At 43.0% G+C, this 17,813-nt stretch overlaps 1 protein-coding gene across 4 annotated transcripts in view; it reads right to left on the bottom strand.

Moving 5' to 3' along the window:
• The window catches only part of LOC144114968 (protein SCAI), a 63,041-nt gene extending 49,757 nt beyond the window's left edge, over window positions 1-13,284 (bottom strand). For 2 of the 4 annotated variants that reach the window (XM_077649045.1, XM_077649047.1), the window contains exons 1-6: window positions 12,861-13,284; window positions 12,446-12,541; window positions 12,265-12,351; window positions 11,921-12,134; window positions 10,972-11,070; window positions 6,725-6,877 (exon numbers count right to left, since the gene is read on the bottom strand). In XM_077649045.1, the coding sequence (XP_077505171.1) occupies window positions 6,725-6,877; window positions 10,972-11,070; window positions 11,921-12,134; window positions 12,265-12,351; window positions 12,446-12,541; window positions 12,861-13,057 (846 nt within the window). In that variant the 5' untranslated portion in view covers window positions 13,058-13,284. The remainder of the gene's footprint in view (window positions 1-6,724; window positions 6,878-10,971; window positions 11,071-11,920; window positions 12,135-12,264; window positions 12,352-12,445; window positions 12,542-12,860) is intronic. The other 2 variants (XM_077649046.1, XM_077649048.1) reach the window with 1 other exon arrangement.
• Between the last annotated feature and the right edge of the window lie 4,529 nt (window positions 13,285-17,813).

Genomic DNA, 17,813 nt, shown 5'->3' with positions numbered 1-17,813 from the left:
TGCCACTGGTGGCGGACGTCAGAAAACAGGTGAGAGAGATAGTTAACTCCACTCTAACAGCCAACTGTTAACTATTATAGATACCTGCATGGTTGTGATTAGAGATTTGTAGCTAGCTGTTCGTAATAATCAGTTTTCAAGATTTCTAAAATGCAATTCTGCTCGTTGCTGCAACACAATAAGTGTACTACCTCAGCAGCACACCAAAATAACAGCATGAAGATTTTTAAAACACAACAGTCATATCCTAGTAATGAACTTTTGGAGACATTACTCTGAGTACATGACTGCACTAAATAAAGCAATGAAAAAGGAAGTTGTTATCACTATGATTCTATATTCTGAATCCATTTATTAATAAATCATTTTTAACTTCCAGTTTACCACTTGTGCACACAATGTCTTCCCAAGTCCTCGAGCATGCTTAATGGAATTCCAACACCCATCACCTAGCTGGGGCCAACTATACGCCAACCTCAACACTGCCAGTACGATGGACCAGAAAGAGAAGCACAAAGTAAACTAAACACATGTTTGAGACTTCCTGCCCTTTCATAAGCATTTGTCAAAACCACAAGTATTATAACTTGATGATTGAATGACAGAACAAGTTTTATTGGGATGGCTCTATGGCCTGTTCATGGGACGAGGTGTGGGTTAAAAAGCTATCTCAGATCTTTGGACTGGTCTTGAACCCTGAAGAATCGTGCTAGCAATTTTTCCAGTTACGATATCACTCACGCACGTAAATATGTTACCAATCTAGGGTCACAGCTAAAGATTGGTATTTTTTAACTACAAGCAATAGTTCACTAGTCAGCATACAAAGAAAGTATTTCTCCAAAGGCAATAGTGCTGGAATCAAATTCCTTAAAAATACATTAAAGTGAGTTTGGATCATGTGTACTAATTGTATAAGCTACTTGTATAATACTGGAACATTCTCCCATGCTACAAAGCTTACATCTATTTACATGTGTATTGAAAACGCTTTGCGATGGCAGTAGTGCTTGCATGAACTCCTTGCATTACAAAATAATTAGAACAGACCACTTCATTCTCATAGTGTTGGCAAGAGCATATCAGCTTAATTAGCACACCAAGTCATTATATAAACCAGCATACCTTTGTTACATGTTATTTTCAACAGGAGTTTTGATGATGAATAGTTGAACTGAATCAAACCGCCATTGAGCTCTCAACGAGATCAGGGGTCCTAGATGAATACGTGAATTTTATTGATTCATAAACCCGCTGAATTGGCCAAGTCAGTGACATTTTCTGCTGCCATACATTCTTGAACTGCATGGAAAATTGCTGTCCTTAATATTATATCCCCCAATATACAACTTTCCCTGGCTGAGTTTAGCGGACAGTGCCACGTAATCATAACAACAGCCATTCATTTCAGCGGACGCAGAAAAGCTGAACTATCATTCAAGTGCCTGCATAACAGGAAGTCAAGCTAAAGGCATGGCTTTGGTAAGTAAGCAGGGCCATTTAAGTGAGGATAAAGTAAAGACCGAAAGTTCAGCATCAGGGTAAGCTTTAGGAATTATTAGCGTTTTAGCTTAGCAGGGACGTATCAGCACAGACATATACCGGATTAACATATGTCTGTTGTGCATGTGCAGTGGCAGATGCACGCCCTACCCTGCTCAACATCCTGCAACCACACATGCGTAACTGGCATACATTAATACAGTATAGGTCAATGCTAATGTGTCTCCACATGCATCATCATAGATTCTGTGATCAAGGATTATGTCCCAAGTTATGCAGAGATGCAGAAGATACAAAGAGCTTCACTGAAAGCAATTTCCTAATAAAAATTGTGTTTAAATAAGGGGTGGGCAAATAACGAAATTTTCGAATACAAATCGAATACGAATATGAAGAACAAATGGCTTCCGAGTCTTGAACCGAATATTGAAAAAATATTTAAGGAAAAGAAATACAGGCAAATGTTGTTGCCCTTAGTTTTTTTTCTTCCCTTCAAATCAGTGCATGGTCTTTGCAACTGAAACAAAACCTAGACTGACTCAGCACCATATAAAAAAACCCGATGTGCACAGAAATGTATACTATTTGATTAGACAGCATGACAGTATGCAGCCTGTATTGTGGTCATGCAAAATGAAATCCATGAAATGACACGACTGACAACTAAAGCTAACATGATGGCTAGCAAAATCTTATCAACTTGGATTTCAATAAACCAGAAGAAATGCCCGGATTATCCAAAGGTCGATTTATGCCCTGCACCCCTGAAAAAAAAAATGCCGAAAATGCGAAAATGTGGTTAAGCCTTATGCGGAGGCTCATTGCACAAACATCAAAAAGCCTGTGACGAGCATGCAGTTTCGGCGCGCTGGAACAAAGCGGATATAAATGAGGAGAACGTATATGGGCGTTGGAATGGGGAGACTGCTTTTAAAAAGGAGAAAGAAATGACCAATAGCATGCCAGTCGGCATCCGAAAGTGGTGCGAAGCTGGGTTCGGACGACCGGCAAATGAGCTGGCCAACAGCTGCTGTCGCCGCGGGTTAGTGGAGGAGTTCAAAGACCGAAACTGCGTGGCCAGGCTATTTTTTGGCCTGGCGATAAGGGCTCTTCTAGCGTCATCACGCCTTCCATTAAGCGCATTTAAGAAGTGCACGGGTTACAATGCACCGTGCAATAGACATGACTTTTACACGACCACTTGCCCTGCTATGACACATCAACTTGCCCCTTCAGGAGCCTTGTGTAAACTCCCACAAGTGAACTTTCCTGCATATCATAGTTGACCAAAATGAGATGGCAGAGCTCATGCTAGGAGAGATCTGAAAGCGACAGGACGAATGCCAAGGGTGTGCGCATTAAGCATGTAACACATTACAGAAGCATCAAAGAAAAACCAGCAAGTTTTCCCGGTGCGATTATTCTAAGCGGGTGGTATGCCATCTTGTTCACATCAGGTGTCATACATGTCATACAGGTGTCATAAAGGTGTTATACATGTCTGTACGAACATGAATTGTTAAGGGGCACAGACCCTGTCAAGCTGTCGTCTTCAGCTTTTTGTCTGTGCTCCAGACCTCTGTAAAGATGTCGAATAAAGATGAATGAATGAATGAACGAATGAATGAATGAATATGTGGGAAAGCCTACTTGTGGAATTTCAGGTTAAGCCTAGCAGCGTCCGAATGCGATCGGTCCAAAAGATAAAACACCGCAGAAGCGATAAGGACACATTTGCATTGTTTTCCTGGCAATTTATACTTGGCCATCGGATAATTTACCCAGATATTGTGATTTTGCCATGGTCAAATTTATGGAAGTCGGCGCAGTATACGATCGCAGGCAAATATTTGAAAATTCTCTAATATCAATTTCTCGAATACAAATATGAACCGAATATCAAACATATTCGAAATTTTTAATATTCACACACCCTTAATTTAAATACATATGAAATGCCATCCCTGTAGTTTAGAAAGCCTGAACTATATTTCCATGAGACAAATGGATGATGTACAAAATGATCTTTACTGTCCCTTTGAGGGATCTTTCTGCTTTCGTTGCAAAGAGAAGGTGCAATGAACGAGTGAATTAAGCAATAATAAGATGGATGACTCACTGGCTGAATTCCATAAATTCGTAAGCATTGATGAGGTGGATGGCTTATGGGCAGGGGCACAGAAGGAAGGAGAATGACCAGTAAGCAAGTAAGAGTAGAAAAGGGAGCAAGAGGAATTGGGACAGGAGAATTCCCACTTCCCTCCCAAACTCACTGAAGACTGGTTGCAATAAATCTGGTTATCAGATAGGTCCCACCGAACATTAAAGAAGGGCAGTTCTGGTCAGATGTCATGGAGGGCCCACCAAGCACTGTCACACTCACTTCAACACAAAACAGCCAGGTTTTTTTTACTTGATTGGTGGCACTAGCCCTTGAAGATTCTTTAAACTGATGCTATTCAAGGTGTCACTGTTTTGACAAAAGAGGGCACAGCAAGATTACAGTGTGCATTCCATATGCAGCATGGCACACTTTAGCACAACAACACTTCGACCGCACTCTTTTTACAAACAAATCCGGCAAGTTTAAATGTAATGAAGATGACTTGAGTGACAAGAAGTATGTTCTTGATTAAGATGACACAGTAATAATCCCTGTTGATCACAATGATGAAAGCAACATGGATTATTAATACGAGGGCAGTTAACAGAGTTGACCACTATTGTGCAAGTCATGCATTTTCAAGGAAATCTGTTCAGTGGTGCAAGAAGCTTTTTCTCTGGCTGCTAGCTGTTCCTTATTATTGCCAACGTTCCAATTATGCAAATGCAACTGGCCACTCAAAGAATGAAGGCCCAGAGACACTTCCAGTATTGACGGAACCTTATTGAGCAGTTTTTTGGAGACATTCAGGCTCCCCCCCCCCAAAAAGGACCCTTTGGATATATTGAAAGCAATTAGATGTTGAACAGAAGGCTGCACTTCCTTCAGGAGAACTCTGAGGACAACAACAGTTAAGATTGCACTGTTTATAGTGAATTAAATGCAAAAATATGCCAATGAGTGACACCTTGTTCTGTTAGAATACATGCTGTGAACATCCTAGTCTCCGCCCTTGAGAATGCCTCGAGCTATACGAGACTTTTCCAAACTATTGGTATGCAACCCAAAAATTCTCGAGAAACAAAAATAAATATTTAATCAAGCATTTTCACATAAGAATGGTTCCATTCAGACTGTCAAAATTGCACAAAAAGGTTTCAGATTGCAAATAGTACAGAAGACCAAGCTTATAAAAATTATTAGTTGTATACTGGCTGGCAACAAAAGAAACCAAATGCAAAGTGCCACAACACAGCTCAATACTCAAGCTAAGACTAGTTATGTAATCAAACAAGTTTGCCATGTCACCATCTGTACGGTAAAAACTAAATGCACATTACATAAAGCCACCTGCTGATGAAAAAATACAATGGCAACAATAGGCAGGTGCTGCTAGTATTACCATTTCTAGCAAATGTGAAACAACATTTCCATTTTAAGTACTTTGACATTAAAACAAAACCATCCAGCTTGCACGGTGCTATTGCTGACAACATGATTTTCTCTGCAGAATGCACAAGTACAGATATTCATCACACTGTAGGTAAGTTCCCAGCAGCTGAGTATTCACTACAAAGCAAACATATCTGTCAATATTTCCACACCCTCCCCCTTAAACAATTTTCTTTTATTGCAACAGTGTGCCAGCTGGCATAAAATGTTTACAAATATAGGTGCAAGTGGTGTAAACAGACTGTAACGGAGACATGGTACTGCACAACACTTCAGGAGAATGAAAGAGATGGAGAAAGAGAGAGAGTGATTGAGAGAGAGGCAATGGACAAGACCACAAAGAGACTAGGCCGAAGAACTGCCTCCAAGGAGAGGGCTAAAGCAAGCACTGTCAGACAGGTACTACGCAAAAGGGTAACATACAGACCCAACAGAACACACTGTGGCAAGCGCAAACAGCAGCCGCCTAAGGCTCAGCCCTCGCAGCCAGCACATGCGTTGCCTCTAGGAAGAAATAGGATGTAAGGCATTTGGCTCATACACAAGACCTATTCCAGCTCCTTGCAGCTAAAGGCCTATCAGAAACACTTCATGCAAGCACACAACTAAAGGCATTTGTATTCTCTCTAGAAAAAAGGGCCCTCCAGTGTCACCAACATTCTATACTTAGAACATGCCATTACCGCTTTCATGAAACTCGCAAGGCCAGGGCTTACAACAGATGAAACTAACAAATACACGTTTGCCCAGTGTTCTTAAAAAAGCATGAAATTTGTTTACTGCAGCATAACTAGAAAAATGTAAGCATTGCAAAAGCATCCTGAAAGTGTAACATACATATGCCTTTCATACATCAGTACTGGAATGAGAGCATTAACGCGAAGCCTAATAAGAGCAACAAAACAAACATACATATGCACTATACTGGTAAGTGCAATAATATGCACACTGTCACCACCCTAGTTTGTGCTGTATTCTCTACCGGGCTAGATGGACAACTCAACACCCAAGAATTCTTCGCAAATTCCCACAAAAATAAAAACTATCATTTTGGACAGTGTTGACAACCTACAGAAAAGCAGTATTAATATGAAAAAAATTACAATGCCTACATCCGTTTAAATGTTTCTCTCCACACATAAAAGTAATTCGCCAGGGCAACATCCAAGGCTTGAGTAAAGGTAGCAACTGAATGACATGGCAATGCGACAGAGCTCCACAAAATGACTATACAAACACTGAGCCCTTAAAGCTACAGCTCCTAAAGAGTTTCTATCGCCTAAACTACTGATTATCAGCACCACCATACAGATTATAAGCTAAACACTATTCTCCCCCCCCCCCCCCCCCCCCCCCCCCCACAAGATTCTAATAATACATTAATTGCCCTTGCAGTTATTTTTATTGCTTTGTACAATAAAATACCAACCATGCAAAAAATAACTCTCCTAGCAGGCATCATGGCATTCATGCCTCTCAAGTCATCCTATCTGCATTCTACATGTATCACAAAAATAAAACAGAATTCATATCTTTTAATCACTAAAATCTAGAAGCTAGGATGCAAAAAAAAACAACTAAAAACATGAGCAAGCAAAACTCTCAAAGAACCATGATAACATGTCACAGGCAAACACAGGCTCAGCACACCACATGGTCACTCACTTGGTCGCAGCAATTGCCAATGATAAGAATCTCCTGAAGACTCAGATGACTGGAGGGAACTTTCTCCATGGGAGGGGTGTTCAGAGGACTCAGTCGATGGGAAAGCACTATAGAGGATGAGTCTAGGTCCACCACATTCACCAGGTTATCAGCCTAATGTAGATATGAGAGAAAGACCAAGCACCAACCAGTAAAAATATGAATGAAGCGTTGTAAAGATACCTACACAGCACAGTATGTTAAAACAATATGGAGCAATCTTATCCAGCATGCAACTAGCCTCTCCGGATGTCTACAATTGACACATAAAATATGTTAAGAAATGCTTCTCCTGTGCACTGACTGTCAATAGCTGGACTTGCCAGAGTTACAATCCACAAAGCCCTAAATGATAAATTGTGGGGTTTAACTACCCATGGGCTACTAGTGATGCCGTAGTGGGTGGGGGGGGGGGGGGGGGGTTCGGGTTAATTTAGACCACCTGAGGTTCTTTAATGTGCACTGACATCGCATTTATGTTTCACCTCCATCGAAACGCAGCTGCCATGGCCGGGATTGAACCAGGTCCTCCAGCTCAGTAGCCAAGCACCCTAACTACCGAGCCACTAAAGTGGTGGGTCCACAAAAGCTGAAGTTAACCACCTATATGCAAAAAAGACGCTGCAGCCAATCTAAAAGTTATCAAGCCATGCTCAAGCACTGAGTCATGCACAATTGTGGCAAATTTTAATTAATTTGCTCAGATCAGCAGTCTAATCCACTCATTTCTTGCAAAGACAGCAGCTGATGGTGTCAAAGTTTAATGCTATGCTTTATGATAAGATTTAGAGTTTTTTGTACTCTAAGAATAATATTTCAATGAAGCAATAAAAATATCAATAGGTCACCACAACCACAACTTAAGGCCCCAAATTGTATAACACACATTAAAACAAATGAACTATACTATATTAATATAACAATTAATGCAAACAGAATTCAGCACAACATGGTTTGTCCTAAAGAACAATGTTTAGGCTAGTTAATTTGTTTCAAAACACCTTAGGGGGCTGCTGCCGCAGTGGCTCAGTAGTTATGATGCTCAGCTGCTGATCCGAAAACACAGGCTTGATCACAGCCGCGACATTCACATTTCGATGGAGGCGAAGTGCTAGAAGCCCGTGAAATATGCAGTTTCAAAAGAACCCCAGGTGGTCAAAATTATCTGGAGCACTCCACTATGGCGTCCCTCATATCCCGAGTCGCTTTGGGATGTTAAAACCCTTAAAAACAACCAACCCATGTCTTCTTAGTAATCAAACAAAAACCAGAATAACATTAGAATAACAAAAACCAGAATAGCCTTGCAATACAGCTTATCACAGGTTCAGTTCAAAATAAAGGGACAAAAATATCAGGTGCACGGAGGCACTATATGTGGGCTGCTAGTAAGACAAGCATAAATGATAATGAGTTTGCAAAAGAACATTTACGAGACATATTAAGGACTTTTTTCACGAATTTTCATATGCCACCTGTCACTGACCATTCAGTTGTACTAGTCTTGCCTACAAAATTGTTCTTTTTTCACACATTTGCTTCCTCAATGTTTGTAAAGAATGCTTGCCATTCTCACGCTCCTGAACAAATGCGTATTATGTTCAAAAGGGAAGAATGGGCCTAATTACATGAGACACAAAAGAGACCTGAAAATCACAACTGTTTTTGCCAGGTTAAAACAGCACCTGCACGAGAAACCCATGCAATTGTACTCTTGGCCTCATATTATGTTGCTTTCTGTGCCAAATACTTTTTCCGCACCAAGTAGAATATAGCGAGAGAAAATTTTGACCACTCAGTGTTGTACAATGCTTGTTGGTGCAGCACAGTAAGGGTTCATGTTAACCAATGTGTGCAACTGAAAGGAGTTGCATCTGTCAACTTTTTTTCACACTCCACTCACTAGACACTAAACAACTATATCTGAACTTTTCATTTTGTCAGAGGATTTAGCATAACAGCGGTTCAATCTAAAAGCAAACTACTTAAAGAACAACCGCCACCAGATTCAACGAAACAGCAACACAAAATGCAAAACCTAGGCTGTACCTCTCAAGCACCTTGTTCTAGTAAATCAATGCGCAATTTTTAAATTAATGAAATTCATTCACGTGTCCCCACACATATGCAAAACAAAAAGTGACCTTTTAAAAGTAACAAATGCAAAGCCTGCTGTCACAAATACATGAAAAAAATATGCATTTCTGACAGAAAGCAAAGGCAGTAACCACATTTCTGTTCATCTACAGCAACATCTATTAGCAGTGGCTCCCTACAAGGCAACATCATGACTACCTAGTACTCCATGCCCTCACCCCATTCCGTTTGCATTCTTACCAGTGGTAGTAGACTGTTTAATATTGTCCTGAGGCCCAACAATAAAAAATATGTCCACCATACTGGACATTGGAATCGCAGGTGCGGCAGCCAAGGAAGGAGGTTAAGTGCCGTAAAAAACTCTTTCTCAACTACATTTAGAACCCGTGTTGCTATCCAGCAAGATTCGTTAAGTCTTATTGTTTCCCTCCTTCAAAAAGGTAGAAGCCCTCAAAAAGGTAGAAGTCAGTGCGAACATGGTTTACAGTGGCTATGAAAAGCAGCAAGGCAATTAGCATGTGTTTCAACAGGCGGTAAGGCACTTTTAAGTGCAAATCGGCACTCGTAACACTGCAGCCAGCCTACATAGGCACACATCTGAGCAAAGAGAGGGCTCTGATTTTCCTCTGTGCTTTGGAAATTTTTCAATGGACATTTCCAAGCACATGTCCAAAAATTATAAATGCAACAAGACATTTTAAATAAATTTTTGGGTCTTTGGGGTTTAATGTCCCGAAGCGACATGTGGGCTATGAGGGATACCATAGTGGGGGCTCTGGATTAATTTAGAGCACCTGGTGGTCTTTAACATGTGCTGACATCACATAGCACATGCACACTCTTGCATTTCACCTCCATCGAATTCTATCATATTTGGAAACCCAAATTACTGTATACTAAATGTTTGAAAAAATTGGACGGGTCACTTAAGCTCTGCTTTAAGGGTACGATGCGACAGCGTAATGGTTTAATCCCCGAATATGCGGAAGGTCATTCTCTACTTTACATTCATAGATCCTTAGGAGTCCTCCTAACCATCCTGATGCAGTGGTGCAGCAGTTAAGGGATGCACCACTGCCCTACAATGGCAGGTGCTCAGCGGTAGGCCTTGCGTGCCCTTAATTTAACTGCCACCTGGCACGGTGGGCAGTTTGCTCACTATCCACTGGGGCAGGTTGTGATGACGCCGCAAGGTCACGTGACCTAGGTGGCCCACCTGCCTCCTAGGTTGCACTCTGGGCACCACCTGCCAGAGCCGTGCCCGTGGTTTTTCGCTCACAACGCCGATGCTGACACCTGATTTTCTGGAGAACAGGGCCTTTAATGCTATCGCGTTAATAAATGGGGATGCGATTTACACTCCAAGTGCCAGGAAAATATGCCATGGGAAGGGGGCCACAAGCTGTTGAGTCCATCTGACTAGCACAAGCACAAGCGACACAAGGTTTTTAAATGTTAACAATAGCAGTGAAATGACATGCAGAAGCATGCACAAGAAATAATAAATAAGAGTAAGCATCATATCATCACCTCACAAGAGCCCACAAGCCATTGATCACTGCCAGAAATCAGGCTATGCACAATAAATTTCATGTACACAACGTTCACGTTAATGCACTGTATTGCATGAATGCAGTACATTGCATAAATGCAATGTGCAGGCTATGTCATAAGTTCTGAATTCACTTAGTAGCCAGACAAACAGGCTTTCCATGCTTTTTTTGAAGGTGCCAGAATAACATGGTTTCAGTTTGAAAGCTGCTACCACAAAAATAACACCCCACTGCCATTTCATCACACATTACCTAAGCAAAAGAATACTTCAAGTTACACATAAATACTTGCTCTGGGCTTCACCCGTAATTAGCTGTATATAATTCGTAAAACGTATGCTAACTAAGAATATATGCTTCATTCAAGCAAGGATTACAATTAGAAAATTCAGAGCAATCTTTTCCGAGGGAAGAGGGAACTACAGCAAATAGCAGAAATAAGGTTCAATTTAATGTGACAAACAAAGCTCCAACTTATCAGCAGCGCCATGGAAATAACACAAAACTACCATAACAAAGGAAAACCCTTGACGAATAATCCTGAAATATGATGCATACATCAATAAAGGACTTGATCTCGCCCAACACAAGAGACCATTCCAACTGGTCCTCAGGCTCATATGTGGCAGTGTAGTCGTCAATCTGCTTGGCAAGTTCCTGTGAAGCAAAAGCAACTGTCACACAGGCTAAAAGCACTCCAAAAAAGTCACCAAAGAAGCCATCAACACAACTCTATAATGACAAAACTAAAGCACCCAACTAGCAAGCAAGCATGCAACTTTTTTCAATAACGCACACTTATGTATGGACTGTCAGCAGACATGACACTGCACCTTGTAATAGAGAGAGATAAAATACCTCACTAAAGAGCGTTCCTGTTAAGAACAATTTTTGCTTAATTTGGCCCTTATTAATGCACATTTCACATGTCCAGTACAGAACACTCAAGAATGACTACAAAACTTTTGTTTGTGTGTGTGTGAAATGTGACCCTGCTATCCACGTTACAATAAAAAATAATAGTGAACAATGAATGCACAAATTTATTGAGGCTTCAGGGCCTTACTGAATATCAACTATAACTACAAATTATAACTTATGTTCAGCCATATTAACTAGCATTTCAATACGATGTTTTTTTTTACATTTATTTTCAGCAAGCACAGCCTTCACTGTATGACACAAGAGTCATGTGGGAAAGTTATTTTTACATAATCCACATTTATGTATCTCTTCTTCATTCAAAACACACCTAAACGCCCTCGGCAGAGGATATTACACAAGACAGGCATTGAAAATTAGTTATGGATGTGCATCCCATAGGTTTTTTTTTTTTTCTTCACCATTTGCCAGAGCCTGTGCAGGACAGATCCTCTGTCCTTAACAAGCACTGGCAAGCACTACAATGATTCTGCATGACACACAACTAAAAAAATGCAAACAGCAGTATTTAGAACATCAGACGGCAGCATAAAATGACAATTTTTTGTCCTGGAAAAATGCTCACCCGCACTAGGTCACGCACAAGCTTCATCTTCTTGAGCAGGAGACAGACGACAATAAAACGAGCATAATAACGCAATTTTTTCACCATCAAATCTGAGCGGTGGGAGTATGGCAAGCTCTCTTCTTTGCTCGCCTTGGAGTAATATCCCCGAGCACGGATGGCCGCATAAAATGAGAATGCTTCATTCAGGTAATTGGTTTCACTTGTTCTCAGGCTGCAAAAAGATTCAACATAAAGTCTCATTAATAATAAGTTACTAAGCTGCACAAGTTCAGATTGTGAAGAAACAATTTATTGGAATGTAGCCAGAAGAAAGAAATGCAACACATCATAAAGGTACTCACTAATAATGGTAATACAACTGCCCAATCTTCGAGGCAATCTCTCCTATTTGCCATCTTTTTAAACCGTACTTAATGTCCAAAATTTGCCTGCACCAGAAAAAAAAAAAAAGAGGAAAGAAAATGATCCGTCGATTCCACGTTGAGTAACACAGAAATAACAAGCAAATGATACAAGACATACCTATGCTGCTGCTGAAATTTCCATAATTTAGTATACACGTCGAACGTCCGCCCAAAATAAGCTTGCCACTGTTTGTGTCCATATTGCGGGAGGTCCCTGCACGAAAGTAACAAGCTATCAACTGGAGAATACATTCTCAGTTCTTCCTCTGTCAGAGAATATTTACAACGCTACGAACAGAGAATGGCAAACTTCTCGTATGTATGCGATGCACTGTGGAAGAAAAAAAAAAACGAAAGGAAGCAATATGCCCTTTTTTGGGGCTCGGAAGAAGACCCAAGTGACAAGCGCTGAGTTTGGACAATGTTTGAACTCTTTTCAGCGTACCGAATGACCTCAGTACAGGGAAAAAAAATCAGTCGTTACGATAAAAACTTGAGCCTGCACAGCACCAGCGCGTAATTGGTGTGCATACCTCAGACCGTTGAAGAGCTGTTTGGACTTCTCCAGCAAATGACAGAATTCATTCACTATTTTCCGCTCCTGTTCCTCAATTTCACTCATAATGGCCATTCTTCGAGGTGCATGCTGTCCCAGATCCTCCGGACCACCAGAAGCAGGGCGTTTCACGGGGTCCAAACGATCGTAGTAAGAGGCGCTTCCCTTCTGCATCAAAAGCGCCCACCTACGGTTCTCTCGCCGTTGCCTTGCTCACCCGTCGCTTTCGCTGCCGCAACAAAACACCAGAGATCTTTACGAAGGCCCGCCGCATGAGGCAGTAACCATAGGCTTTCCTGTGATTATTGTACGAAACTCAGTGCCGTAAGCCGCGCACAAGCGTTTCACCACCGGCGTCTACACCGACTACACATGACAACCAACCAAAAAACAAACGATACAGCCAGTAGGCCTAACTTGCTAGTGATGTATCAGAAGTAGTTCTTTTTCTCAACGCCAGGCGGCTAAGGAAGCTAGGCGGCTGGGCCACTGGGCCGCTAGGCTACAGTGAACTAGTGGTCCGTTCGATGCGTCTGCACTACATGAACTGTCTCTCGCGGTACTGCACTAACTGCACTTCGCAAACTTCGCTATTCGTTCCAGAGGTGCACCATGGCGCTGCACGACGCCATTCGTTCCAAAAAAGTGCAGACTTTGTGCAGGTCTAGTTCAGGAAAACTGTAACCGCTGAGAGGTCAGTGCCGAAACAGTCCAACTACAGAAACTCAAGTTATCCCACTCACCAACCAGTGCGTAGCCCGACTCTCGTACGTGCCCCTCCCGAGAATGCGGCGATTGAGGGCACGGACGGTGGCCTAGCGCTGGCACCTCGCACCTCTCGACAGACCCGTCACCGGCTTATTTCCTTTAGACCGATAAAGTTATAACAGCAGTACTCGACAACATGTATGTTAACTAAAAAGCAAACACGTCATGCAGCATGATACACGTTGTTGTAAAAACCACATTGTAACTCGGCGCGCTAGTCGCTCGGTAAAAGAACGCACGTGCGTTTCGCGGCTGCTGCCGCGAGGTGCACATGCAGGCTGTTTCTTCACGGCAACACTTCGATGCGATGTGCCGTTTGAAAATTCTTCACGCGGTTCGGGATGTTAACATCCGTCAATTGGCAACCGTTGAGGTGGGCGGCAAACAGCTGACTGCACTCTGCTGTCAACGCCAAGGCTAGCAGACGACCAGGACTGCACTCGACCATTCGTTCCGGACGTAGCCAGTGCCAAAAGCTGCACTGAAACTGCCGGAAATGGCGTTGCTCACTCTGGCGTGCTGACTGGTGGAGTGAGTGCTGCGAATCGAACGGAGAGCAGCGGCGTGGAGGCAAAAGTGGCGACCATGGGAACCATGGTGGTGGTAGTGGTGGCGACTGCCGACAGGAGCATGGACCAGTGCCTCCTCACTGCATGGACAGGAGCTCTAGCCTAGGGTGCCTCGATGAGCGCACCCCGCTCAGGGTGAGGACATCTGCGTCGTCTGCTACGGCGGCCGCCATTCTCGCTCCCGCGGCATGGGTTTCGTTCTCATTGGGGGAGGGCTGCTCGCTTCTCGCTTGCGGAGGGCGCTTAAAATAAGAAAAATAAGGAGTCTTGCGGTGCGCTTCTGTTTTACATGACAATAGGATACTAAATTTTGTTGGAGAGCCTTCTGCTTTTAAAAACGGGACAAGCAGCCAACATCAAGGCGTCGACATTAACAAGGAAAGCGGGTATGCAAGATATGCGCCAATTATGTCAGTGAAGCTTCTCGAGTTTATTGCTATAGTTCAAAACCTAACTCTAATTATGCACTGAACCCGTTGGTGCGTCTAAACAGCACTCAACCCCAACATAAATTTGCGTCGTCAGCTAGCTTACTCGCGTCAAGCAACCATCCTCCTAGAGAAGGAGAGGAAAAAAATTCCTGAAAACGTTTATTTACCGAGTTTTGCGATAGACTAGGATGAAGGGAACCGTTACTAAGCAGAGGAGCATGCAATAAAAAGTTTTGAGCCGCTTTTAAGATGAGGTAAATCTCGATGACGGTTATGTCAAGGCATATTCTGCATACCGCCGCGGGTATTGGCAGACCCATTGGTGCTGTCCTTCCTACGCATGTTTAATCTCCGGGCGAACAGAACGCTCGAAAAATGACACAAACCACTGCGTGGAGGGGGAAGTTTAAAAATTTATTTTAGAGCACACCTCCCTCAATTGAAATTATTTAATCCTGCTAACTTCTTTCGTAGTTAATTTCAAACCAACAAGTTTAATAGATTGCTGAAACGCAACGGGTGATTTCTGTCCAAGCTTGTTTGGCGTTCTTTTTTTGAAGATTTTAGCTATAAATGTCCCTAATACAAGTGAGTGCAATGGATGGGTAAGAAACTGAGCAGACGCGGTCAATGACACAGCGTCTTGGTTTCGCAGGTTTTGAAGAAACGATTATCAGCAACGGTAATAAAATATAAGCACTTGCCTGTTCATCTCGGTATACCTAGATGAACACAAACTGTTACCCAAGAAAACATGAAATCATTTATTCAGTGGTTATGAAAACACAATAAAGTTACCAAAATTTCTGTTAATGGGAACGTAAACATTATAGGCCTTTTTCAAAGTAGACATCTGTGTTAAATAGATGACTGTAATTGACAAAAAAATTGTGCCTGCATATATACATAGATGCAGAATTCAGGCTTCGAAGCTAAACTTTCGCGGAACTTCATATTCTGGCTCGGTTACACAAGGCTGACTCCAGCACGAGTTTTGCTTCCGTGGCCACTAGAATGAGGGCTCGGAATTTGGCGAAGATGAATTCGGAGCCTCACTCTGGCATACGCAGCAGTCAACGTTTTTCTTATTCGCTCTTTGTGAGCCATGCAAGTCTTCACAGAGGGCTTGTCTACCTCTTCAAGATATGCGACCAAAGAACGAAGTGGCGACTTCATGGTGAAAAATGTGCCGGTACACCATGAATTGACGCCTGTAAAATGCTCTTCATAGTTTTTCAGTGTTTTCATTACATCCCTGCTGGGATATAGGAGGTTTTGTCCATCCCTGACGTATTCCTTGAGCGCAGTGAGGGAAGCATACTCATCGTCAGGGTTGCCAAGAAGAGCAGCCTTGCACTGCGCACAAGTTATGAATTTTAGAATTCCTTTCAAAATAAAACCGCCAAGGTAAAACAAGATACAGCACTCGTTTGACGCGAGCTCTTCAATGAACAGTATTTCCGAATCATTGATTTCATCGACATAGCTTTTCAGCGCTATATGCTTGTGCATTTTCGTAAGCATACTCAGCCTTATTGCGCCCCTGCAAGACCAAGGCCACTCCTGTTGACCCCCGATTGACTAGCGCCAACTGCGGCCAACTTTTCATCCGCCCATCTGACTATCTGCCGCCCCCTGTTATGGTTTACCTTCATTGGTAACTACTCCCTTTACCCTAAGGAACCACCGGTTATCTGTTCGCATTGGGTTGTTGCTCTCGCTGGCCTTTTGTCCAAGTGTTCGTCTTCATCTGAGCTATAGGATGTCATTTACTCTGGCTTGTTTTCTGACTCTATCATTCTCTCTCAACTGTTTTCCGCGTCGCTGCACAGTCTTAAGTCTCATTTCATGCATTTCTTTAGGTTTTGATTCCTTGTTCGCTAGGTTTTTATTTTATTAAGGAGTTGTAAATACACGCTTTTAATGAAAGTCACTAGAGCCACCGGCATCTTTGCGAATAAGCGCGCAAAGTCGCTTTCAACGAACGGAAAGAACCGAATCTGATTGCCGCATTTTATTGAAGATTTTTGAGTACCAACAAATATGTGTTACATTTTTTTTGAGGAAAGGAAGGTGTGATGATTCCCCAAGGCAGCAGACGCCAAGGACACCGCAGGCGCCTTCTCAGCGGCACCCAGCTGCACGGGGGATAGGGAAAAGATAATAAACGCTCCCCCGCTTTTCAAGGAGAGGGGCCAGTCTGACTCCCGCCAGCAACGTGTACTGTCGTTTTACGGGGCGCTCTTCCCGCGCCCTCGTTAGGGCACGTCGGTGACCCGTTCCGCAATTCGCTTCTATGCTCACCGCCTTACAATACTATAACAATTCTGGCGACGAGGTAAAAGTTTTCCGGCATCGCATCATCTGCAACCATGCCGGCCTACGGAGCATTGGAGCCATTCCACGGGGGAGGAGCCTGGACGGAGTACCTTGAGCGAGTCAAGCTGTTCTTCGACGCCAACAGCGTTCCAGAGCAGAAGAAAAAGTCCGTGTTCCTGACTTGCTGCGGGTCCAGTACCTATTCCTTACTACGGAGCCTGCTGACGCCTAAAACTCCAGATCAAGTCTCTATCGACGAGATATTTTCCGTGCTTTCGGGTCACTACATTCCGAAGCCTTCCGTGGTGGTCTGCCGCTTCAGATTCAATAGTCGCTCTCGCCAACCGGAGGAGTCTGTTAGCGACTACACCGCATCACTGAAAAAGCTTTCAACAAACTGTGAGTACGGCACCTTCCTTCCTGACATGCTGCGGGACAGACTAGTTTGCGGCATTAATGACGCGTCAATGCAACGACGCCTGCTTGAAGAGCCAAACCTGACGTTCGAGTCCGCAGTCAAGCTTCTAATTGCAATGGAGACGGCTAAAAGAGACTCAAGCATGATGATGCAAGCTCAGGGCATGATCGAAGCGCAGACAGTTCACAGTGCGATGAGCAAGCAAATGAAACAGACGATAAGTTGTTATCGCTGTGGAGAGCCGCACTACGCAACAGTATGCCAGCACGCCAAATCCCGGTGCAACGCATGCAGCAAGATTGGGCATCTGGCCAGAGTATGCCGCTCAAAGGCTGCCGACATGAAGCAAAAGAACGTGTCAAGGAAGCACAGTACGCAAAGGCAAACAAAGAAGCCAGTTCACAGCCTTGAGGACAGTGGAAATC

This window comes from Amblyomma americanum, chromosome 1, assembly GCF_052857255.1.
Source record: "Amblyomma americanum isolate KBUSLIRL-KWMA chromosome 1, ASM5285725v1, whole genome shotgun sequence".
Lineage (NCBI taxonomy): Eukaryota > Metazoa > Arthropoda > Arachnida > Ixodida > Ixodidae > Amblyomma > Amblyomma americanum.
This window is presented reverse-complemented; position numbering and strand designations above follow the sequence as displayed.